The sequence below is a fragment of the Coregonus lavaretus genome, assembly GCF_964263955.1.
Source record: "Coregonus lavaretus genome assembly, chromosome: 14".
NCBI lineage: Eukaryota > Metazoa > Chordata > Actinopteri > Salmoniformes > Salmonidae > Coregonus > Coregonus lavaretus.
The window spans coordinates 28,105,017-28,131,713 of record NC_140001.1 but is presented as its reverse complement, the minus strand read 5'-3'; the positions used below and the strand labels follow the sequence as shown (position 1 = coordinate 28,131,713).

Below are 26,697 nucleotides of genomic sequence, written 5' to 3'. Positions count from 1 at the left end.
TCTCAAAGACTATTATGTTGTTTTACAGAGATGTCTTTCAGCATTATCAGCACATAAGCTCATCAGTCAATCTGCAATGCTTTCACAGGAAACATGTCATTATTTAATTTGAAGTTAACTGTAGCTATTAGGGATATGAATACAGTAGTTCACTTCACTGACCACAAGGGGGCCTCTCCAAACCAAACGAGTAAAGTGCTTTGACATGCAAAGCCTCAAGTCTGAAAGGTGGAGAGAGAAAGCAAGAGAGGTGAGAGGGAGGAACATAGAATGGGAGAGAGACTACCATCGCTCATCCCTTCCAATCGCCGACAGACAGATGGACAGATAGGCACGCACGCACAGACACGCCCATGCTGTGGTTGCCACACATAATCAAAACATAATAATTTCCCTTCAGTGTGAAGTGAGAGTGTGGAGAGTGACAGCCTAGGTTAATAGTAGTGTGTAGAATGACAGGCATGGCTCGCAGGGTGTTCTTATCACCAAGGATTTACTGTCTATACCAAACACCAGAGCCTGAGCAAATGTAATTCTCCGTCTCTGGGTGTACTTAGCCAGAAATGAATGAGGTATGAAGAATGAAAATTCATTCCTTGCGTTGTGGCAGCCACTTTGGCGCAAGAACGTCTGCTTGTCTGTCAGTTTATGTGTTTGGAACATGGTGAAGAGAAGACACAGTCATGAGACAGACGGTGTCTGACGGAGTCACATGCCTGGGTGTTGTTGTTTTCTGCATTCTTCATTGTGGCAGCACAAAACCTAAATGGTCACTGTTCTCTGCAAACATATACTCAACACCAGCAAATGAGTCTGGGTTGGGCTTATTTTTGCAAATGAAAGTTGACGTGTAAGTTGCAACATGATCTCTCTTCTATAAAAAAGTTTGAGGCATTGAACACGACAGCCAGTGAGATCGCAGCCCCAATCAGTTCATCACCTTGCCGTTTATCTATATTTCATACAGCTGTCATAATCAAACCTGCTTGTCATTCCACCTCTCTCACACACACACAGACACACATATACATACATACACCTCCCTCCCAGGACTCACCCCTGCTCCCAGGCTGTTTTGGAGGTCCAGGCCCTCAGACTCCAGGCATCGGCCAGTGGTCCACCATTTCTGCCCCGTACCTGAAACACACACCACAGCCAACTGGTTACACAGAACACATACACATGCCACAGCTATAGCCACACATCTTGAGTTGGAAGAAAGATGGGTGGTGTTGAATGGAGTTGAAGGATGGGACTAATAACAACTAACAACAACTAATAACAACAAGATAACTAATAATGTAAGCATACTGTGTCCATAATAAGTATATAGGTTATAAGTTGAGAGCTTTTGTGAAAGAGCACAGTTAGAAAGATATGGCATATAGAAGCAAACCGGATGGACATCATGAAAATGATCGGAGCGGTTGAGGGTAGAGGAAGTTGAGGAGTAAAAACAAACAAAATAGAATTATTGTAAAATTGACTATGTCCAGTTTACTCCAATTAGGGAAGGGGTGGTGGGGTTGGAAAGTAATAAAGGGAAATATATATTTTTTAAAGGATATGTATGTATGTATGTATGTATGCATGCATGTATATACATGTACTCAGTCATCACCAGAATAACCAAACAAGCCACCTCTTTTTTTTTTTGTCTTTTTTTTTTTTTTAGGTGGTAGATCAGCTTTAATATTGCAGATAGATTGTAACTTCCATATTTATGCTAATTTTGTACGTTTGCCCACTGACAAAGAAATGATCAGTCTATAATTTTAATGGTAGGTTTACTTGAACAGTGAGAGACAAAATAACAACAGAAAAATCCAGAAAAACGCATATCAAAAATGTTATAAATTGATTTTAATGAGGGAAATAAGTATTTGACCCCCTCTCAATCAGAAAGATTTCTGGCTCCCAGGTGTCTTTTATACAGGTAACGAGCTGAGATTAGGAGCACACTCTTAAAGGGAGTGCTCCTAATCTCAGTTTGTTACCTGTATAAAAGTCACCTGTCCACAGAAGCAATCAATCAATCAATCAGATTCCAAACTCTCCACCATGGCCAAGACCAAAGAGCGCTCCTAGGATGTCAGGGACAAGATTGTAGACCTACAAAAGGCTGGAATGGGCTACAAGACCATCGCCAAGCAGCTTGGTGAGAAGGTGACAACAGTTGGTACGATTATTCGCAAATGGAAGAAACACAAAATAACTGGCAATCTCCCTTGGCCTGGGGCTCCATGCAAGATCTCACCTCGTGGAGTTGCAATGATCATGAGAACGGTGAGGAATCAGCCCAGAACTACACGGGAGGATCTTGTCAATGATCTCAAGGCAGCTGGGACCATAGTCACCAAGAAAACAATTGGTAACACACTACGCCGTGAAGTACTGAAATCGTGCAGCGCCCGCAAGGTCCCCCTGCTCAAGAAAGCACATATACATGCCCGTCTGAAGTTTGCCAATGAACATCTGAATGATTCAGAGGAGAACTGGGTGAAAGTGTTGTGGTCAGATGAGACCAAAATCGAGCTCTTTGGCATCAAATCAACTCGCTGTGTTTGGAGGAGGAGGAATGCTGCCTATGACCCCAAGAACACCATCGCCACCGTCAAACATGGAGGTGGAAACATTATGCTTTGGGGGTGTTTTTCTGCTAAGGGGACAGGACAACTTCACCGCATCAAAGGGACGATGGACGAGGGCCATGTACCATCAAATCTTGGGTGAGAACCTCCTTCCCTCAGCCAGGGCATTGAAAATGGGTCGTGGGTGGGTATTCCAGCATGACAATGACCCAAAACACACGGCCAAGGCAACAAAGGAGTGGCTCAAGAAGAAGCACATTAAGGTCCTGGAGTGGCCTAGCCAGTCTCCAGACCTTAATCCCATAGAAAATCTGTGGAGGGAGCTGAAGGTTCGAGTTGCCAAACGTCAGCCTCGAAACCTTAATGACTTGGAGAAGATCTGCAAAGAGGAGTGGGACAAAATCCCTCCTGAGATGTGTGCAAACCTGGTGGCCAACTACAAGAAACGTCTGACCTCTGTGATTGCCAACAAGGGTTTTGCCACCAAGTACTAAGTCATGTTTAAGTAGTACTAAGTCATGTTTTGCAGAGGGGTCAAATAATTATTTCCCTCATTAAAATGCTAATCAATTTATAAAAACATTTACATGCGTTTTTCTGGATTTTCTTTGTTGTTATTCTGTCTCTCACTGTTCAAATAAACCTACCATTAAAATTATAGACTGATCTTATCTTTGTCAGTGGGTAAACGTACAAAATCAGCAGGGGATCAAATACTTTTTTCCCTCACTGTGTGTGTGTGTATATATATATATATATATATATACACACACACAGTGGGGAGAACAAGTATTTGATACACTGCCGATTTTGCAGGTTTTCCTACTGACAAAGATAAGATCAGTCTATAATTTTAATGGTAGGTTTATTTGAACAGTGAGAGACAGAATAACAACAAAGAAAATCCAGAAAAACGCATGTAAATGTTTTTATAAATTGATTAGCATTTTTATCATAGGTACACTTCAACTGTGAGAGAGGGAATCTAAAACAAAAATCCAGAAAATCACATTGTATGATTTTTAAGTAATTAATTTGCATTTTATTGCATGACATAAGTATTTGATCACCTACCAACCAGTAAGAATTCCGGCTCTCACAGACCTGTTAGTTTTTCTTTAAGAAGCCCTCCTGTTCTCCACTCATTACCTGTATTAACTGCACCTGTTTGAACTCGTTACCTGTATAAAAGCACCTGTCCACACACTCAATCAAACAGACTCCAACCTCTCCACAATGGCCAAGACCAGAGAGCTGTGTAAGGACATCAGGGATAAAATTGTAGACCTGCACAAGGCTGGGATGGGCTACAGGACAATAGGCAAGCAGCTTGGTGAGAAGGCAACAACTGCTGGCGCAATTATTAGAAAATTGAAGAAGTTCAAGATGACTGTCAATCACCCTCGGTCTGGGGCTCCATGCAAGATCTCACCTTGTGGGGCATCAATGATCATGAGGAAGGTGAGGGATCAGCCCAGAACTACACGGCAGGACCAGGTCAATGACCTGAAGAGAGCTGGGACCACAGTCTCAAAGAAAATCATTAGTAACACACTACGCCGTCATGGATTAAAATCCTGCAGCGCACGCAAGGTCCCCTTGCTCAAGCCAGCGCATGTCCAGGCCCGTCTGAAGTTTGCCAATGACCATCTGGATGATCCAGAGGAGGAATGGGAGAAGGTCATGTGGTCTGATGAGACAAAAATAGAGCTTTTTTGTCTAAACTCCACTCGCCGTGTTTGGAGGAAGAAGAAGGATGAGTACAACCCCAAGAACACCATCCCAACCGTGAAGCATGGAGGTGGAAACATCATTCTTTGGGGATGCTTTTCTGCAAAGGGGACAGGACGACTGCACCGTATTGAAGGGAGGATGGATGGGGCCATGTATCGCGAGATCTTGGCCAACAACCTCCTTCCCTCAGTAAGAGCATTGAAGATGGGTCGTGGCTGGGTCTTCCAGCATGACAACGACCCAAAACACACAGCCAGGGCAACTAAGAAGTGGCTCCGTAAGAAGCATCTCAAGGTCCTGGAGTGGCCTAGCCAGTCTCCAGACCTGAACCCAATAGAAAATCTTTGGAGGGAGCTGAAAGTCCGTATTGCCCAGCGACAGCCCCGAAACCTGAAGGATCTGGAGAAGGTCTGTATGGAGGAGTGGGCCAAAATCCCTGCTGCAGTGTGTGCAAACCTGGTCAAGACCAACAGGAAACGTATGATCTCTGTAATTGCAAACAAAGGTTTCTGTACCAAATATTAAGTTCTGCTTTTCTGATGTATCAAATACTTATGTCATGCAATAAACTGCAAATTCCTTACTTAAAAATCATACAATGTGATATTCTGGATTTTTGTTTTAGATTCCATCTCTCACAGTTGAAGTGTACCTATGATAAAAAATTACAGACTACATGCTTTGTAAGTAGGAAAACCTGCAAAATCGGCAGTGTATCAAATACTTGTTCTCCCCACTGTGCATATATATATACATACACATACACACACACATGTATATATATATATTTGCGAGAGAAAAAAACATATGGGGGATTGGAAGTGATGCAGACAATTACATTGATGGAAGTTATAATCTATCTGCAATATTAAAGCTGATCTACCCCCTAAAAAAATATTTAAATTAAATTAAAACCTTTAAAAAAAGGTGGCTTGGTGATGACTGAGTACTGACTGATGAGGGGGGAGAGGATCCAAACCTATCAAATCTCCAATGGGAGCTGAGAGTGAGACATACTTATGGAGAAGCTAAAGTGGTTTAATTTGTCATGACAGGAGCTTACTACTGAATGAACAAGCCAGAGGGGGTGAGAAGGACAGAGAACAAAAGGGTGGAAATAGAGTGAGGACGAGAAAGGGAGAACCTCTGGGCAACAGGGGACAGGATTATTAGAGAGTAGTATCCTAACATGTCCTTCTACTTAACAGGTAGCAGGGGAGTGTTGTATGCTAGCAGGGATGTGTGTACTGTATGTGTGCTCCTCTCTGTTCCTTCTCCTCCTCCTCCACCTCCTCTCTGTTCCTTCTCCCCCTCCTCTACCTCCAGCTCCTCTGTTCTTTCTCCCCCTCCTCTACCTCCAGCTCCTCTCTGTTCCTTCTCCCCCTCCTCTACCTCCACCTCCTCTCTGTTCCTTCTCCCCCTCCTCTACCTCCAGCTCCTCTCTGTTCCTTCTCCTCCTCCTCTACCTCCAGCTCCTCTCTGTTCCTTCTCCTCCTCCTCTACCTCCAGCTCCTCTCTGTTCCTTCTCCTCCTCCTCTACCTCCAGCTCCTCTCTGTTCCTTCTCCTCCTCCTCTACCTCCAGCTCCTCTCTGTTCCTTCTCCTCCTCCTCTACCTCCAGCTCCTCTCTGTTCCTTCTCCTCCTCCTCTACCTCCAGCTCCTCTCTGTTCCTTCTCCTCCTCCTCCACCTCCTCTCTGTTCCTTCTCCCCCTCCTCCTCCTCCACCTCCTCTCTGTTCCTTCTCCTCCTCCTCTACCTCCAGCTCCTCTCTGTTCCTTCTCCTTCTCCTCTACCTCCTCTCTGTTCCTTCTCCTTCTCCTCTACCTCCAGCTCCTTCTCCTCCTCCTCTGTACTCACCCTGCTGCTCCTCGTCTCGGAGGCGGCGGATGGCAGCTCTGATCAGTTTCCTCTCCTCATATGCAGTGGCCCCGCGTAGCTGGAACACACAGACAGGACAGCCATCACAACACAGGGAGAGTGATGCTCAGAACCATTCATGTGGATGGGGAGACAAACTCAGAGGGCCACATAGAGAGATACAGAAACGGATGAGCGAGACTGGCTGACTTGTCATGTATTTACTAATCTAGGGCAGTATGTGCATGGAGGTTTGTGAAAGATTGATATTGATGTCTAACTGTAAATTCACAAGTAATGTGTGTGGTGTACATCACTGTCCTCACCAGTCCAGTCAGTTCCTCAATGTCCTGGATGGTTTGTAGTTTCACAGCGAGCACGTTTAGGGAGTCACCCGAATCTGACCTGAGATACAGACACACAAACAGAAACACACACTGACACATCAGAGTGCTGCTTTTATGGTAGTTGGTGATGCTTGACCCTGTACATGTGTTAGGGTTGCCAGAAGGGCGGTGTAATCCACATTCAGAGGCATCCTGCAGTGTTGTGGGCCTCACTGGCTCCACTAGCGTGTGACGGGCAGGCGGTGGAGTAATTCAAGACGCCAGACAGATTGTCTTGGCCGGGAAGAAAACATTTTTTTCGGAGAAAAAGATTCCCAAATCCAGCCTGGAAAAAGTGACCGCATGATAGACACGTAAAGGAGAGAGAAGCACATAGCCTGGCAAAAACTTATTCCGCCTCTCGATCCTCATATATCTCTCCATCTCTCTGCCTCTTTTTCTCTTCCTCTCTGACTCATTCCCCCTCTCTTTCCCTCTCTCCTCGCCTCATTGGGATTGGAGGATGTGTGGAACTTGGAATATAATATTTTACATTCCTGCAGTGAGTCGAAAAGGATAATGTTGCTTTCAGGAGGCTTTCTGTGGTGTGTGTGTGTGTGTGTGTGTGTGTGTGTGTGTGTGTGTGTGTGTGTGTGTGTGTGTGTGTGTGAGCCTGTACGGACACGTGCATGCATGTGGTTAATAGACATATTCTTCCACCTTTAAAAAGGGGCACCTCTGTTATTTTTGTAACCCAAGTAATCCAACTACCCAGCAAACGGAACTCATTTAACAGTCATTGTTCCTAATGTGATCCAGTAGGAGTAGAGATGTAGGAGGGCCAGTGTCCTCCTCATGTTGTGGATCTGTGAAGTCTGAAGTGCAGCCCAGAACAGGAGTCAACTAGGAGCAGCTGTCTGCTGGGGCCCTTCCTGGCTGGCTGCAGTAAAGCTGCTGTAGTAAAGACAGTCATTAATTAGCAGAGAGGAGCAGCAAGCCAGCATGGCCCACAGGGCTCGGCCTAGACGCTCCAGCCTGAACTCACTCACTACCATTACAGCCCAATGAAAACTAATAAAAAGTACAATGATGATGATTGGCACACAAAGGGATGTTGTTATCCTGTTAGTCCTGTTTCTAATTGGATTCTAATGAAAAACAAACTGGTGTAATAAACAGATGACAGGAGGCGACAGGAGACGACGACTGCAGAGTCGTCAGTTTTTCCGTCTGCTATGGCTACGTGGCGTGACGGGTCCTGGCGGCTGCGCATCGCTGAACCGGTAAAACGTTCAAGCCTGCTGTAACGGGTCAATAAACACTAATGAAATACAAATAAATAAAATACCCGCAAACGACTGTATTGACGTCTTTACCTCCAGGGATATGGCTGGTAGGCACCTAATAGAATGGGTGTGCATTTGTCTGTAGGCTACATGACAGTGATCCTGTTAGGAATATCACATTAAAGGTATGAGTAAATGTATGAGAATACATACAGTACATACCAATTATTATTCAACGTTATGCCTACACAGGTGTGTATTTGCATAATGAAAAATTGCAAATGAGTTCTTCCACCTCCCCTGTTTTTATGGACTCCCTGTCATGGTTTTTCCAGATCTGCAGTGTTATGGCTCAACTTCCCAGAAGGCCTCCCTGGAGAAGGAGAGGGAGTGCTGCATCTGGGTTTGTGTGCTTGTTGTCTCAGAGTTTCCAGGCAGCTCATCTGGACTGGCACAATCTGTCATGGGTAATGGGTCTGTGTGCACATGTGCAAGTGTGTGTATTCAGATTCAGGAGGCTCACCTATTTGTGAGTTGGTTCTCTTTGTCATCATTCTGGTTGAGGTGTTTGGGCCGGAAGCGTTTGCTGGCCAGGGCTGCCTCCATGTCCTCTATCTCTCTCCTCCTCAGCTCTCTGATGGCTGAACGGATCAGCCGTCGCTCATCCAGGTCCATCGTCCCATCCAGCTACACACACAGAGGGGAAGAGCAGGAGTGTCAGCAATGGAGAGCAAGCACATTGGGACACACACATCTAATAGATAGACCCAGCACCAGGATAATGTCACTAAGGGGGCAGTTGAAATCGGTGAGGTGGCACAATTATGGGGGGGTTCTTGCATTGGAATTATATTGAATCTGCTTATATCACTTTATGCCCTCTGCCCTGTAAAGCCAAACCACTGTGGCAGGCAGGGCAGGGCAGGCAGGGCAGGGCAGGGCAGGGCAGGGCAGGGCAGGGCAGGGCAGGCGGAGCCCCTCTGGAACAGCCTCTTCAAGTTCATCCCAGTCCCTCCATGGGAAACAGGCCCTACCCTCTTCTCTTCTCCCCAGCCTGCCTTGGGAAACAGGCCCTACCCTCTTCTCTTCTCCCCAGCCTGCCTTGGGAAACAGGCCCTACCCTCTTCTCTTCTCCCCAGCCTGCCTTGGGAAACAGGCCCTACCCTCTTCTCTTCTCCCCAGCCTGCCATGGGAAACAGGCCCTACCCTCTTCTCTTCTCCCCAGCCTGCCATGGGAAACTTAAATAATAATAATAAATAATTCCCTGCTTTCTTAAATAATCAAAAGGAGGTTTAACATGGAGAGTGAGCAGAAGGAAGTGTCAGTAGTATATTGCTCTGTGAGAGCCAGGCAGCGTTGTGCTGTTGCTGCAGTTGGGCCGTGGCTTAGCTTCCACAGTGTGGTGGGGAGTCATGGGGTCAGTGGGGCTTATATGAGGTTTTATAGTTTGGTGACAAGTGATTTAACTTCAATAAAGCACAAAGTGAGGACGACCTGAGCATGGAGCAGAGGATGAGAAACAGACAGTCTCCCAGCTGCTGCTGAGCTAATGGGCTGTAGGAGAGAGGCTGGGCCAGGCTGACTGTAAACCTACTGGGCTCTAGGAGAGAGGCTGGGCCAGGCTGACTGTAAACCTACTGGGCTCTAGGAGGGAGGCTGGGCCAGGCTGACTGTAAACCTACTGGGCTGTAGGAGGGAGGCTGGGCCAGGCTGACTGTAAACCTACTGGGCTCTAGGAGAGAGTCTGGGCCAGGCTGACTGTAAACCTACAGGGCTGTAGGAGAGGCTGGGCCAGGCTGACTGTAAACCTACTGGGCTGTAGTAGGGAGGCTGGGCCAGGCTGACTGTAAACCTACTGGGCTCTAGGAGAGAGGCTGGGCCAGGCTGACTGTAAACCTACTGGGCTGTAGGAGAGAGTCTGGGCCAGGCTGACTGTAAACCTACTGGGCTCTAGGAGAGAGGCTGGGCCAGGCTGACTGTAAACCTACTGGGCTGTAGGAGGGAGGCTGGGCCAGGCTGACTGTAAACCTACTGGGCTGTAGGAGGGAGGCTGGGCCAGGCTGACTGCAAACCTACTGGGCTGTAGGAGGGAGGCTGGGCCAGGCTGACTGTAAACCTACTGGGCTCTAGGAGAGAGGCTGGGCCAGGCTGACTGTAAACCTACTGGGCTCTAGGAGAGAGGCTAGGCCAGGCTGACTGTAAACCTACTGGGCTGTAGGAAGGAGGCTGGGCCAGGCTGACTGTAAACCTACTGGGCTGTAGGAGAGAGGCTGGGCCAGGCTGACTGTAAACATACTGGGCTCTAGGAGAGAGGCTGGGCCAGGCTGAAGGTGTTAGCATGCTTCAGTCTGGCTGAAACCTAGCTGACCCGAATGAGTGTGCTCGTATACTCCCTTAAAAGACCTTCACTTGAAAAAACGAGAAAAAAGCGGCAATAGTACTGTTTGTCCATTTTGAGACATCGTAACCAGTATACACTTACTCAAAATAGTCAGAATTAATCTAAGATAACTCAAGAAATCTGTCATTAATTTGTACGTTTTTGCCGAGGAGTTCTTAGTCGCGCAATTTTACATCTAAATAAGATGTTTGGGGCAGTATTTCTCAAGTGAAAAATGTGCATGAAAACAATTGAATGACAAAACACTTAAAGAATCCCTACTGTTGACCAATCACCGTCGAAGGGGTGTAGACTTCGGCTTGCCTCAAGAAATTTTTTTGTGTGCTCATCCTCAAGTTGCTCCATCTGTTAGAGGTGTTTTACTATACAGAGACAGGAAGTGTACATGTGTGCAGGCACACACAGTACACCTCTAACAGATGGAGCAACTTGAGGATGAGCACACATGTACACTTCCTGTCTCTGTATAGTAAAACACCTCTAACAGATGGAGCAACTTGAGGATGAGCACACAAAAAATTTTCTTGAGGCAAGCCGAAGTCTACACCCCTTCGACGGTGATTGGTCAACAGTAGGGATTCTTTAAGTGTTTTGTCATTCAATTGTTTTCAGGGTGTGAGTTTTCATTTGTTTATGTTCTAGTTGTTGTATATCTATGTTGGCCAGGGTGGCTCCCAATCAGAGACGGCTGTAGCTCGTTGTCTCTGATTGGGAGTCATACTTAGGTAGCCGTTAGGCATTCATTATTTGTGGTTTCTTGTTCCGTGTTGGTTTGTTTATGTAACCAGGGACGTCACGTTTTCGTTTTGTTGTTTTGATCGTGTGATCATTCTAATAAATAAAATGTTCGCATTCAACGCTGCGCCTTGGTCCTCCTCTATGAATGACGATCGTGACACACAGAAGCCGTGAAAGCCAACTGCATTAAGCAGGTTGGCATTTATTGGGATGACTAATGTACTGGAGGCAGCTCTGCAGGGTAGTCACTAGCCGGCACACCCACAAAGTCATAAAATCTGACTTTAAACCTAACCCTAACCTTAACCACACTGCTTACCTTATACCTAACCCTAACCTTAAATTAAGACCAAAAAGGGAGAGAAGAGGGAGGAGAGGAAGCAGTCCTCTGTCAGGTATGACAGGTTGCAGAGCTCTACTCCAGCATTTACAGCAGGAACCTGTCAACAAACGCACAAGGGATGAAGAGCTCCATTTCCTCTGGCAGACAGACTGCACTGGGAGACCTAACACTTTCCTAGAACAGCCCACATGGCCTAGGCATGTCATAGTGTGCTAACTTACAGTAGGAGTGTGAGGGCAGGGGGTGTTGTAAACTGGAGATCAAACAGGCCACCCATGAACAGCCCTGTGAATCGTAAAGGAGGAACCAGAGGAGGTACAGTACTCTTCCAGGGGAGGGACGGGGTCTCTGGATTCGAGGCCTCTCTGTGGTTTGGTAGAATATAGAGCCAAGCGCCTCTTGCTCAAGGGGGCTCCCATATAATTGGGAGAAATTTGGAGTGTTGAGCTGACTGAGGAGAAAATGTGTAAGAGGAGTAGAAACAGAGAGAAGGTAAGAGAGGAGAAAGGATATGAATGAGGGGGAGGGAAGGAGAGGTGGGAGGCAAAATACATTAGTAGTTAATGGTGGGATAGAATGACAGAAGGAGAGAGAGGAATGAAGGAAAAAGAGAAAGTCGGTCATGCCTAAAAATGGGCAGACAAGAGTAGGGTGGGAAAGGTCAGGTCATTCCTCACATTCCTGCTGACTCAGGAGGGGAGAGAGAGGAGAGAAATCAGCTACACACAGGCACTGGGATAGACAGACAGACAGGCCTACACAGATGACACATGGGCTGGAAGCATGGCCAGAGTAGGAGAGGGTCGAGGGTGCAGAAGGAAGAGGAGGAAATGAAAACACACGTTCTCACTTCCACTCTGTTTCTCTCTCACACACTTACACCACAAACAGCTCTCCCTTACTGCACAATTGAGCTTATTGCTGCATGAATGCCATGATTTGATTACATGTCCCAATACGCTGCCAAGTTGTTAACCAGGATTTTGTGATCTATTTTTAGTGATTTAGAGATGTATTTATACATTTTTTCAGATAACAAAGAAAGCGCCTGGAGCCTGAGAGAAAAATCAGAGAAAAAAGGTGAGAGCTAGGCTACAGCTTGAGCAGGAATCAAGCACACCAAGTACTCCACCACACGCTGCCTGTGTGGGAGGGAGTTCAGCAAATACTTCCAAATTACATACATTTCTGTTGATGATCAGTTTAAAAAACAAGTCCAAGATGAAGAATGCCATAAAAACGTTATTAATCCGATGAACAGAGCATGCGATGGACTGGAGATGGACGGTGGTCTGGCTGGCATTACCAGCTGTCCAGATTAATTACCCCAATCCTGCCCAACACAAACCGACAGACAGGGATTAAGATCACAAGGTGATGGTACAAGTTGAAACATAATCCATCATTTGTGATCATCAGGACTCCCTCATGCCCAAAGCACTTTACCAAGTAACAGCATCAGGTGGGTTCCAAAGAGCCTCCAACTTGACAATAAATTGACAGGGCTTAACCTAACATCAACCCTGATTGGTCCAGACATGCGGGGGCGAGGATATTACTGTCTGTTGGCAGGAGGCCAATGACTGTGCCGGTACAGGAAGGTTATGAGTAATGATAGAGCAAATAAAACACACCTTTCACTTGGACGTCTGCCAAGATAAACACAAAATAACTGTTAAAGAACCAGACACGGAAACACAAACAGAGTTCTTTGACTTTGGACTCCTAGAGGTGTATAACCCATACACAGGGAACCCACTGTCGTGGAACATGGCAGGAGAGAAGGGAGAAAGAAGGAAAGTCTAGCCAGGTCCACCAATGTGCATTTTTCAAAATGAAACACAGTAGTTCCTGGGTTACCAACCGTCACTTTGGTCAAACCAAACAACACTGATCGAGAAGACAGCGTTTCCTGAGCCAAGGCACTATGCTCACAGTACTGAATGTTCTGTAGCCTGTCCAGAGCTCTCTGCTGGACCAAGAGCACTCCGCTCTACCGGATTGTTTTGTACTGAGCACTGTGACACTGGTGGAAAGGGAAGGAAGGAAGCCAAAAAACTCTATCACAGTTCACGACATCCGGAGGAAATGTGCATGAGTCAAGTGCAAGAGATTAGTCTCTCAGGAAACTGAACTCTGGCCTTGGTGGAGTCTCCTGATTCACCAGGAGTGACGTGTTAGGAAACAGGACGGGGGGGTGGGGGGGGGTCGCAGACAGGAGAGAAGAGGGAAGAGGTTGAGGAAGATGGGCAGGCAGGCAATCCTGTGATAGCCAGCGGATTCTACCATGCAGCCTCGAAGTAGGTTATTGAAGTAACAAACAAATGCAACACTTTTCATTTCCTCCATCAAAGCTCTGAAGTTATGAGCAAAGCTGGGAACCCTGTTTGAATGGCCCACAGGAAACCTGTCAAATGACTCTGTAAATGTAATGTGGTAAACACGAGGATAAAAAAACACAAACATTCCTACTTTTTCATAAGCAGCCTCGTTAAGGCATGCAGCCCTCTGTGAGTCAACTTCCTGTAGATTAACAGCACATTTCCACCAAAGAAAGAAATCTCCATGGAATTAAAACCCCCAAATTGTCCATAAAGGCATTAAGCTGTAGCTCAATCAATAACGGTCAAATAGAGGGTGATTATGGCGCACTAGGACCCGTTCATAATGCCCACCAGCTGGGGAAAGGCTCCTGAGGACGCCCTGCGCCCACCACCCAGCACCCAGCACTCCGCCCACGCCAGTCTCTGCCTGCCTGTGGTGAAACACTACAGTAGGGAAAACAAACCAGAGCAGCTACATACCAGTCCAAGCCCAAATACCACCACAACAATGTGAAACACATTGTTAGTTACATTGTGTACTACTTATCTACAGAATAAAGCCTTATAGCTAAGTCTCAGGCTGAGGTCAGATGAAGACTGTATCTCAACAGCAGTTTCAGCTTGCTTGTTACAAAGTTATAGTAAATATACAGTGTCAAGGTTTAGTTGAAAAATTTATAAAGAATTCTATGCATGGCCAAGTGTCAGAAACCGTTTGGACCAACCACTACTAAGAGCGGCTTGGCAAGGGATCCATTGAGATGTGGGTGTTCTAATCACATACACTGCAGTACAGTACAGTGCTGCTGGCTTGACCTCAGAGCCACTACACTGATGTTCAGTGCAGTCTGACATATAGCCCTGCTCTGGTCCCTCTCCCTGTAAGCTGACAGGCAGGCATGCAGACCCACAAAGACACAGTGTCTCTCTGCTGTGTGTCAGGGCAGAGGAGGACCAGCCACCGGCCTCCCCATGATACAGAGTGACTCACAATCACACGACCTGAGCAACGTCATTGCTGCTGCTCCACTCCAGTCTTCAGTTACTCTAGCTACATCACAGCCTACGTCTGCAAGGAAACCCCCTCACCTCCTCCTCCTCCTCCTCCTCCTCCTCCTCCTCCTCCTCCCAGCCCAGTCTCAGAGCACAACAGACCCTCAGGCTGTGTTGTAACAATTTGACTGTACATTTTTTGTAAATGAAAAAGTATTTCTCAATTACAGTTCAACTGTTTTTGCCTAGTTCATTTGACAGGTATATCAAAATGAGTGTTTTGGGTAGGCATCCTGACAGGCATCCAGTAAGAGCTCAACAGGCATCCAGTACAGACAAAAACGTCTAAACAAAATGAAAAATGTGTGTGGGTGTTTGTGTGTATGGTGTGTGTGTGGTTGGGGGGGGGGTGTAATAATTTCCAGCACGGGGGTTAGAGTGCAGACAAAGCAGCAGATCGGATCATTGCTTTAGACTCCAGTGTTAGACCAGAGTTTGTCCTTATAAGGGCACAGGACACTCGGAGCGAGTCAGAGCCTGAGCAGATTACCAGCTGCTACTGAGGAAGCCAGCCTGGCACAAGCCGAGAGATAGACAGAAACAAACAAACAGTACTACACACAAAATAAAGGCCTCTAATATGTACCGGAGAACCCAGGGTCAGACTGCACCTCACTATACACCTCACTATACAGAACCCAGGGTCAGACTGCACCTCACTATACACCTCACTATACAGAACCCAGGGTCAGACTGCACCTCACTATACACCTACACTATACAGAACCCAGGGTCAGACTGCACCTCACTATACACCTACACTATACACCTCACTATACAGAACCCAGGGTCAGACTGCACCTCACTATACACCTACACTATACAGAACCCAGGGTCAGACTGCACCTCACTATACACCTCACTATACAGAACCCAGGGTCAGACTGCACCTCACTATACACCTACACTATACAGAACCCAGGGTCAGACTGCACCTCACTATACACCTACACTATACACCTCACTATACAGAACCCAGGGTCAGACTGCACCTCACTATACACCTACACTATACACCTCACTATACAGAACCCAGGGTCAGACTGCACCTCACTATACACCTACACTATACACCTCACTATACAGAACCCAGGGTCAGACTGCACCTCACTATACACCTACACTATACACCTCACTATACAGAACCCAGGGTCAGACTGCACCTCACTATACACCTACACTATACACCTCACTATACAGAACCCAGGGTCAGACTGCACCTCACTATACACCTACACTATACACCTCACTATACAGAACCCAGGGTCAGACTGCACCTCACTATACACCTACACTATACACCTCACTATACAGAACCCAGGGTCAGACTGCACCTCACTATACACCTACACTATACACCTCACTATACAGAACCCAGGGTCAGACTGCACCTCACTATACACCTACACTATACACCTCACTATACAGAACCCAGGGTCAGACTGCACCTCACTATACACCTACACTATACACCTCACTATACAGAACCCAGGGTCAGACTGCACCTCACTATACACCTACACTATACAACTCACTATACAGAACCCAGGGTCAGACTGCACCTCACTATACTGTGCAGCCATTGTCTGGAGAGGGGGAAGACCTAGCGAGAAAGAAAGAGAGATGGGAGAGGACAAGCGATGAAAGAGGGAGGGAAAAAGGATCCTCTTCATGCAGGCCTGTGTTGTGAGGGAAGTTCCACGCAAGGGGAAAGATATCCCCACTCAGAGCTACATGGCAGGACAGTCAGAGGGCCAGGCCAGGCCAGGAGGAACAGTGTCCCTCTTTCCACTCTGGTGAGCATTAATAAAGAGAGGGCAGATACAGGAATGTGTGTGTGTGTGTGTGTATGTGTCAGAGGCTACAGGATATTACATTTACATTTACGTCATTTAGCAGACGCTCTTATCCAGAGCGACTTACAATGAAGGAAAGCACTACGGGAGAGTAATTACGCACTGAGAGAAGGTCGGAGACCTCATGCTATTGCGTGATCTGCACTTGGGCCTGAGCATGCTGGGTGTGTTCGAGTCTAAAGTACAGTCACGTTCTGGTAGTGTTGCATGTGCAGGTAGTCAATCATTACCGAGGCACACTGACATGAGTGTTGACGTGAGGTCAGTGCCCCCATCTGCACTGTAGGTTCAGTCCTGGAGAGTGGGCATAGATCTTCAAAGTTCAAATCCAACCCTTTCAAAACACACCTACAGTGCCTATAGAAAGTCTACACCCCCTTGAACTTTTTATTGCATCATAAAGTGGCATTGAAATAGATTTAATTGTAATTTCTTGTCATTGATCTAAACAAAACACTGCATAATGTCAAAGTGAAAATTAAATAATATTAGCTAAAATATAGCCGTTGCATAAGTATTCACTCCCTTTGTTTAGGCAAGTCTAAATTAAAGTAGAATTTGACTTAACAAATCACATAAGTTATATGGACTCACTCAGTGAATTTCAAGCACAGGATTCAACTACAAAGACCAGGGAGCTTTTCGAAAGCCTCATAAAGGGCAGTGATTGGTAGATAACAAATCAGACATGGAATATATCTTTAAGCATGGTCAAGTTAATGATTATGCTGTTGATTATGTATTAAACCACCCAGATACATCAAAAGATGCAGTCGTCTTTCTGAACTGAGCTGCAGGACAGAAAGGAAACTGCTTAGGGAAAACTGAGGAAGGATCAACAACACTGTAGTGACTCCACAATAATGACCTAAATGACAGTGAAAAGAAGAATACAAATATACAGAATAAAAATGTTCCAAAACATGCATATGTAAGCAACAAGGCACTAAAGTAATACTGCAAATAAAACACGGCAGAGGAACACACTTTTTGGCCTAAATGCAAAGCCTTATGTTTGAGGCAAATCCAACAACACATCACTGAGTAACTGCCTCCTTATTTTCAAGCATGGTGGTGGCTGCATCATGGTATGGGTATGCTTGACATCGGCAAACACTGCCGAGTTGTTCAGGATGAAAAGAAACAGATGGAGCTAAGCACAGGAAGAATCCTAGAGGAAAACCTGTTTCAGTCTGCTTTACACCAAACACTGGGAGGGGAATTCTCCATTCAGCAGGACAATAACCTACAACACAAAGCCAAATCTACACTGGAGTTGCTTAACAAGAAGACAGTGAATGTTCCTGAGTGGCTGAGTTACAGTTTTGACTTAAATCTGCTTGAACGTACAGTATATGGCAAGACATGAAAATTGCTGTTCAGCCATGATTGCCAACACCTTGACAGAGCTTGAAGAATTTTGAAAAGAAAAATGGGCAAATATTGCACAATACAGGTGTGCAAAGCTCTTATGAGACTTACACAAGAAGACTGCTGTAATCGCTGGCAAAGGTGTTTCTAATGTCTTGACTCAGGGGGTTGAATACTTATCTAATCAATATATATACACACACATACATACATACAAAAGTTTCAAATTCAAATTAGTGGATTCGGCTATTTCAGCCACACCCGTTGCTGACAGGTGTATAAAATCAAGCACACAGCCATGCAATCTCCATAGGTAAACATTGGCAATAGAATGGCCTTACAGAAGAGCTCAGTGACTTTCAACGTGGCACCATGATAGGATGCCACCTTTCCAACAAGTCAGTTTGTTAAATCTCTGCCCTGCTAGAGCTGCCCTGGTCAACTGTAAGTGCTGCTACTGTGAAGTGGAAACATCTAGGAGCAACAATGGCTCAGTCGCGAAGTGGTAGGCCACACAAGCTCACAGAAAGGGACCACAGAGTGCTGAAGCGCGTAAAAATAGTCTGTCCTCGGTTGCAACACTCAATACAGAGTTCCAAACTGCCTCTGGAAGCAACGTCAGCACAATAACTGTTTGTCCGGAGCTTCATGAAATGGGTTTCCACGGCCGAGCAGCCGCACACAAGCCTAAGATCAACATGCGCAATGCCAAGCGTCGGCTGGAGTGGTGTAAAGCTCGCCGCCATTGGACTCTGGATCATTGGAAACTAGTTCTCTGGAGTGATGAATCACGCTTCACCATCTGGCAGTCCGACTGACGAATCTGGGTTTGGCGGATGCCAGGAGAACGCTACCTGCCCCAATGCATAGTGCCAATTGTAAAGTTTGGTGGAGTAGGAATAATTGTCTGGGTCTGTTTTTCATAGTTCGGCTGGGCCCCTTAGTTCCAGTGAAGGAAATCTTAACGCTACAGCATACAATGACATTCTAGACGATTCTGTGCTTCCAACTTTGTGGCAACAGTTTGGGAAGGTCCATACAGAAATGGTTTGTAGAGATCGGTGTGGAAGAACTTGAACGGCCCGCACAGAGCCCTGACCTCAACCTATTCGAACACCTTTGGGATGAATTGGAACGCCGACTGCGAGCCACACCTAATAGCCCAACATCAGTGCCCGACCTCACTAATGCTCTTGTGGCTGAATTGAAGCAAGTCCCCACAGCAATGTTCCAACATCTACTGGAAAGCTTTCCCAGAAGAGTGGAGGCTGTTATAGAAGCAAAGGGGGGACCAACTCCATATTAATGCCCATGATTTATGAATGAGATGTTCAACAACACGTGTCCACATACTTTTGGTAATTTTAATCCCACTTTGTAACACAAAATTTGAAGAAATCCAAGGGGGGTGTAGACTTTCTATAGACACTGTCTATGCAATGAAAACATGGTCTGGACCAACTCTCTAAAAAGGATGGCTCCTCCCACCAGCCTCCTCTGGTGTACAGGCAAACTGTGAGAGTTCAAGGATACACGGTTCCATTCCATGCCATATCCCCATCCCTACAACCTTCAGACATTTTCTCCCTCAGTCTTCTGCACCTCCCTTCTTGATTTCAACCATCTCTTTGTTTTTAACAGAAAATCTTGACATTTCATCCCCATTTTCCTCCCTCAAATATTACACTAGCATTCATTGTCCAGTCCCATATCCTCTATATATCCTTATCCAATTCATTTCAAGACATTTCAGACCTGCCTAGTTTGTCTTCGATATCTATTCATCTTCAACCGCATCAAACTTCTGCCTCCCATTCAAAATCACCATGTTCTCGGTTTCCATTTCCTTTGTTTTCTTCAGACCATTATCTCCATACTTGATCTTAAACGTATTGCGCAACACATGAGGGGAGTTCACACCTACATGATCTTAAACGTATTGCGCAACACATGAGGGGAGTTCACACCTACATGATCTTAAACCTATTGCACAACACATGAGGGGAGTTCACACCTACATGATCTTAAACCTATTGCACAACACATGAGGGGAGTTCACACCTACACTACCAGTCAAAAGTTTGGACACACCTACTCATTCAAGAGTTTTTCTTTATTTTGACTATTTTTTACATTGTAGAATAATAGTGAAGACATCAAAACTATGAAATAAAAAAAGTGTTAAACAAATCAAAATACATTTTATATTTGAGGTTCTTCAAATAGCCACCCTTTGCCTTGATGACAGCTTTGCACACTCTTGGCATTCTCTCAACCAGCTTCATGAGGTAGTCACCTGGAATGCATTTCAATTAACAGGTGTGCCTTCTTAAAAGTTAATTTGTGGAATTTCTTTCCTTCTTAATGCGTTTGAGCCAATCAGTTGTGTTGTGACAAGGTAGTGGGGGTATTCAGAAGATGGCCCTATTTGGTAAAAGACAAAGTCCATATTATGGCAAGAATAGCTCAAATAAGCAAAGAGAAACGACAGTCCATCATTACTTTAAGACATGAAGGTCAGTCAGTACAGAACATTTCAAGAACTTTGAACGTTTCTTCAAGTGCAGTCACAAAAACCATCAAGCGCTATGATGAAACTGACTCTCATGAGGACCGCCACAGGAATGGAAGACCCAGAGTTACCTCTGCTGCAGAGGATAAGTTCATTAGAGTTACCAGCCTCAGAAATTGCAGCCCAAATAAATGCTTCACAGAGTTCAAGTCACAGACACATCAACATCAACTGTTCAGAGGAGACTGTGTGAATCAGGCCTTCATGGTGGAATTGCTGCAAAGAAACCACTACTAAAGGACACCAATATTTACATTTACATTTTAGTCATTTAGCAGACGCTCTTATCCAGAGCGACTTACATTTAGAGCATATTTTATTTTATTTTATTTTTTCATACTGTGGGAATTGAACCCACAACCCTGGCATTGCAAATGCCATGCTCTACCAACTGAGCTACATCCCTGCCGGCCATTCCCTCCCCTACCTGGACGACACTGGGCCAATTGTGCGCCGCCCCATATGAAGAAGAGACCTGCTTGGGCCAAGAAACACGAGCAATGGACATTAGACCGGTGGAAATGTGTCCTTTGGTCTGGAGTCCAAATTTGAGATTTTTGGTTCCAACCGCCGTGTCTTTGTGAGACGCGGTGTGGGTGAACGGATTATCTCAGCATGTGTATTTCCCACCGTAAAGCATGGAGGAGGTGGTGTTATGGTGTGGGGGTGCATTGCTGGTGACACTGTCTGTGATTTATTTAGAATTCAAGGCACACTTAACCAGCATGGCTACCACAGCATTCTCACGCGATACGCCATCCCATCTGGTTTGGGCTTAGTGGGACTATCATTTGTTTTTCAACAGGACAATGACCCAACACACCTCCAGGCGGTGTAAGGGCTATTTTACCAAGAAGGAGAGTGATGGAGTGCTGCATCAGATGACCTGGCCTCCACAATCCCCTAACCTCAACCCAATTGAGATGGTTTGGGATGAGTCGGACGGCAGAGTGAAGGAAAAGCAGCCAACGAGTGCTCAGCATGTGGGAACTCCTTCAAGACTGTTGGAAAAGCATTCTAGGTGAAGCTGGTTGAGAGAATGCCAAGAGCATGCAAAGCTGTCATCAAGGCAAAGGGTGGCTATTTGAAGAATCTCAAATATAAAATATGATTTGATTTGTTTAACCCTTTTTGGTTACTACATGATTCCATATGTGTTATTTCATAGTTTTGATGTCGTCACTATTATTCTACAATGTAGAAAATAGTAAGAATAAAGAAAAACCCTTGAATGAGTAGGTGTGTCCAAACTTTTGACTGCTACTGTACATGCAGCTTAGAGCAACATATTAATGCTGTCATCATGCCTTTACATTAGAGGAGTGGACAGGCACAAAAGAAAGAGAGAAGACCCCTCATCATTGTAAAGAACATCATTGTACAACATGTCACATGAGCTTTCTAAGCTGGCCTGGTTCTTAACTCTTGCTGACGTTGTCCTCTCTGAAGTCCCAGAGCATGGTAACTTGGACCAACTGGAGCATGATGGGTAGCTCTGCACGACTGACTTGTTTGTCTTAAATCAGGGAGGCAACAGAGGGAAGTACCATGGGATGGAACACAGAGATTGTAGCACACTGGAAGGTTCTAGAACTGGAACATGGTGATCAGCTGGATCCATAAGCCCAGTGAATCCAGCCTCCTCCTCTCCTCCACCGCAACATGGACAGGAGCAGAGAGGGCAGGCAGACAGAACAAAACACAATCTACAAGTCAGCTGTGTATATCTAGGGAGCGCCACCATTTTAAACACTGTAACAAGGAAAGCAAAACATCAACATCCACTAGAGGACATCTTTGGTGGATCTCAGGAAATGCCTCTATCCTGAGGGATTCTAGACAGGAAGCTAAAACCCCAGTTATGTGCTTTCACTCTCTCCCTGTCTATACATAACTCGCCTGTCTGTCTGGTTTGTTTTTAGTTTTGACTATGGCTTCTTTTGCAAAAGTATTTTCACGTTAATGTGTTGTGCTTGACATTTGGTTATGGCAGGTGATGGTAGAGACCATGACATCACTATGTGTGTGGTATGTCACAGGAGGTCTGCAAATCCCCATCTTACACCTGGAGATGATCTTTACAGGCCTGTCTGATTTACAGCTCCTGGAGGAAGAGAGGAGAGCTGCTAAGGAGCTATAGCCAAACATTATCCTAGAGGTGATGATAAGAGACAAGATAATGTAATAGAGGACAGGGGAGAGATCTGCATCCATCATCATTGCCTCCACAAATGCAATAAGCTTCCAGGCTGGGCGGGGAGTGTCAGGGCTGTCATGGCCTGGGCCAGGCTGAGGGGAGAGGGCAGCTGGGGAACCAGCAGTCACTGACAACGACTGTCTGAGGGTTGTCACACAGGAGACTCTAAATATCTGTTGAATGTCCCCACTGGGATCACAACACCTGCTCCATGAATCTGACGCAGGTATTTGCCAGAGAAAGCAGAAGACAGACATTTTTCCAAACTCAAGATCCCCAAAGCGTGAGGTCAGACTGGGAACACTGGGCCCAACCAGGCCCCTATCATCCGTTCCAGAGAAGAAAATCCCTTTTCCAGAGCTTTCCATTTGACTGGGTGTTGCTGCAGACAAGCAGGGAGCAGCCCCCAAAGCCATGCCTGCTGCTTCAGTTTATAGAGCCAGACCAGACCAGGGCTGAGCCCTGACAGTGGAATATCTCTAAGATCTAGTGGTAACTAACCTATCAATTAGGACTTAAGCGCTTGGCTGACACCCCTCTCTCAAGAGGGATTATACATATGTTTTATTATTACATGCTGTTATACATTAACAAAACCGAGTTGGCCACTTAAAGATGTGGTTCAGGTTAAAAGTCTTGCAGAAGAGACCAGCTGTGTAGAGGTCTCTCTTGCTTTTCAACCTGCAGCTCTCTGGATGTCCTTCCTTTAGTCTGTCAACACTGCACCAAACTGCAGCTAGCATAGGCAGACTGGGAGGCACACACACACACACACACACACACACACAGATATCCAGAGCACCGAGAGCCAGGTAGTAAAAGGGATCAAAGCATCAATTTATCAATCAAGCCTGGTCTTTTCCTGTTAGCTCTCCGGGCACTGCAGGACAAATGGGTAACAGAACTTATTCTGTTGCCAATATATAAAGAACTTCATGTACACTTATGGTTTACAAGGAGTCATGATTTACAAATATAACATATTTGACTGAATATCATGGTATTTCGATTCAATTTATACATAATAGTCTACAGCACATGGTATATTTGATAAATGAAACTAAACATCCATATTATATTTACTCAAAGCAATTGTTCTTGTATCAAAAACATTGTGCAATACAATGGACTAAAAATAACCCTTACTATAAATATAGGCCATTTCAAAGTTCATTGCATTTTTTCTCACCACTTCTGGGCCAAAAATACTATTTTAAGCACTTGTCAGAGAGACATTTCCCATCTTATCAAATAAATATACTCTGCCTTATCTCCCTGGCTCTGGTTCCAGTGTGTTCTAACATTATAGTCAGAGCGTATGTATGACACTACCACCACACTGTTGTCAGTTAAGTAGTGGGACAAAGCATTGTTGTTGTCATACTAAATGAGAGGGTCCACACAACACAGTCATTGGGCATTGTCTGATGTAAGACAGTGGTCACTAGGTAGAGAATACATTTGTTCTACTTGAGAATCGGAATACTAATAGAGGCGCTCTGTCCAACAAAGTGACTAGAAACACTGAGCATGACAACACGTCCAGTGGAGAATCAGGTGTGCCGTTTGAACTCTGCTCACATAATTTACAGCTTTCCTAGCTCTGGGTGAGGGAAACACCAGCCATAAAACGTTATAAAAACAGCCATTGAGGTCAAAGGTAATTTCAGCTACTAATCTGCAGTTTTCTGGGTAAAATAAGACTCTATGGTTTCTGCTTGGACACTACCTGGAATCCTATCCGTGTATGTGTGCGTGCGTGTGTGGCAGCCTGGAGCTGTGAGAGTATCTGTAAGGCATGCAGCAGCTTGAATCCAGGGCCTACTTGGAAAACACTCAAGCATTAACAACGCCATCTTCCCTTAGCCTCTCACAGCCACTCAGAAGGGAACCCAGGGGAGGGCTGGTTTTCTTGATGTCTCAAAAGGTTGACTTCAATCAAAAACTCATTTCTAGCCTTCCAATGTCAGTGTGCTGTAACTTGTAGCCCTTTGAAAAGGAAAAATCTGTAACAGACTTACTGCGAAAGACAAACATGAAAACAGAATACCCACTTTTACCCAAAACATACAGTACCAGTCAAAAGTTTGGACACACCTACTCATTCAAGGGTTTTTCTTTATTTGTACAATTTTTTTACGTTGTAGAATAATAGTGAAGACATCAAAACTATGAAATAACACATATGTAATCATGTAGTAAACAAAAAAGTGTTAAACAAATCAAAATATATTTTAGATTTTAGATTCTTCAAATAGCCACCCTTTGCCTTGATGGCAGCTTTGCACACTCTTGGCACTCCCTCAACCAGCTTCACCTGGAATGCTTTTCCAACAGTCTTGAAGGAGTTCCCACATATGCTGAACACTTGTTGGCTGCGTTTCCTTCACTCTGCCGTCCGACTCATCCCAAACCATCTCAATTGGGTTGAGGTCGGGGGATTGTGGAGGCCAGGTCATCTTATCCCACTGGCTATAGGGTGAACGCACCAATTTGTGAGTCGCTCTGGCTAAGAGCGTCTGCTAAATGACGTTAATGTGCCCTTGAGCAAGGCACTTAACCCTAATTGCTCCTGTAAGTCGCTCTGGTTAAGAGCGTCTGCTAAATGACTAAAATGTAAAAAATAAATGTAAATGTAAATCTGATGCAACACTCCATCACTCTCCTTCTTGGTAAAATAGCCCTTACACAGCCTGGAGGTGTGTTGGGTCATTGTCCTGTTGAAAAACGAATAATAGTCCCACTAAGCCCAAACCAGATGGGATGGCGTATCGATGCAGAATGCTGTGGTAGCCATGCTGGTTAAGTGTGCCTTGAATTCTAAATAAATCACAGACAGTGTCACCAACAAAGCACCCCCATACCATAACACCTCCTCCTCCATGATTTACGGTGGGAACTACACATGCGGAAATAATCCGTTCATCCACATCGCGTCTCAGAAAGACACAGCGGTTGTAACCAAAAATATCAAATTTTGACTACAGACCAAAGGAGAAATTTCCACCGGTCTAATGTCCATTGCTCGTGTTTCTTGGCCCAAACAGGTATCTTCTTCTTATTGGTGTCCTTTAGTAGTGATTTCTTTGCCGCAATTCCACCATGAAGGCCTGATATTTGATTTGATTCACACAGTCCCCTCTGAGCAGTTGATGTTGAGATGTGTCTGTGACTTGAACTCTGTGAAGCATTTATTTGGGCTGCAATTTTTTAGGCTTGTAACTCTAATTAACTTATCCTCTGCAGCAGAGGTACCTCTGGGTCTTTTATTCCTGTCGCGGTCCTCATGAGAGCCAGTTACATCATAGCGCTTGATGGATTTTGCAACTGCACTTGAAGAAACTTTCAAAGTTCTTGAAATGTTCCGTACTGACTGACCTTCATGTCTTAGAGGAATGATGGACTGTCATTTCTCTTTGCTTATTTGAGCTGTTCTTGCCATAATATGGACTTGGTATTTTACCAAATAGGGCTATCTTCTGTATACCCCCACTACCTTGTCACAACACATCTGATTGGCTCAAAGGCATTAAGAAGGAAAGAAATTCCACAAATTAACTTTTAAGAAGGCACACCTGTTTAATTGAAATGCATTCCAGGTGACTACCTCATGAAGCTGGTTGAGAGAATGCCAAGAGAGTGCAAAACTGTCATCAAGGCAAAGGGTGGCTATTTGAAGAATCTCAAATATAAAATATATTTTGATTTGTTTAACATGTTTTTGGTTACTACCCCCCCTTACCCCACCCCAAAGAAATAAAATAAAATAAAACATATTGTAAAGTGGTTATCCCACTGGCTATAAGGTGAATGCACCAATTTGTAAGTCGCTCTGGATAATAGCGTCTGCTAAATGACGTAAATGTAAATGTTATTTCATAGTTTTGATGTCTTCACTATTATTCTACAATGTAGAAAAATAGTAAAAATAAAGAAAAACCCTGGAATGAGTAGGTGTGTCCAAACGTTTGACTGGTACTGTATATAAATAAACCCAGACTGATTATATAATTCTGTGTAATTCTTCCAATTTTCTCTGATGATGGA

At 45.1% G+C, this 26,697-nt stretch overlaps 1 protein-coding gene across 4 annotated transcripts in view; it reads right to left on the bottom strand.

Moving 5' to 3' along the window:
* Positions 1-26,697, bottom strand: part of LOC311141655 (smoothelin-like) — a 103,117-nt gene that overhangs the window by 54,038 nt on the left and 22,382 nt on the right. For all 4 annotated transcript variants that reach the window (XM_084177058.1, XM_084177056.1, XM_084177055.1 and 1 more), the window contains exons 2-5: positions 8,318-8,481; positions 6,509-6,587; positions 6,183-6,261; positions 1,058-1,137 (exon numbers count right to left, since the gene is read on the bottom strand). In XM_084177058.1, the coding sequence (XP_084033184.1) occupies positions 1,058-1,137; positions 6,183-6,261; positions 6,509-6,587; positions 8,318-8,481 (402 nt within the window). The remainder of the gene's footprint in view (positions 1-1,057; positions 1,138-6,182; positions 6,262-6,508; positions 6,588-8,317; positions 8,482-26,697) is intronic.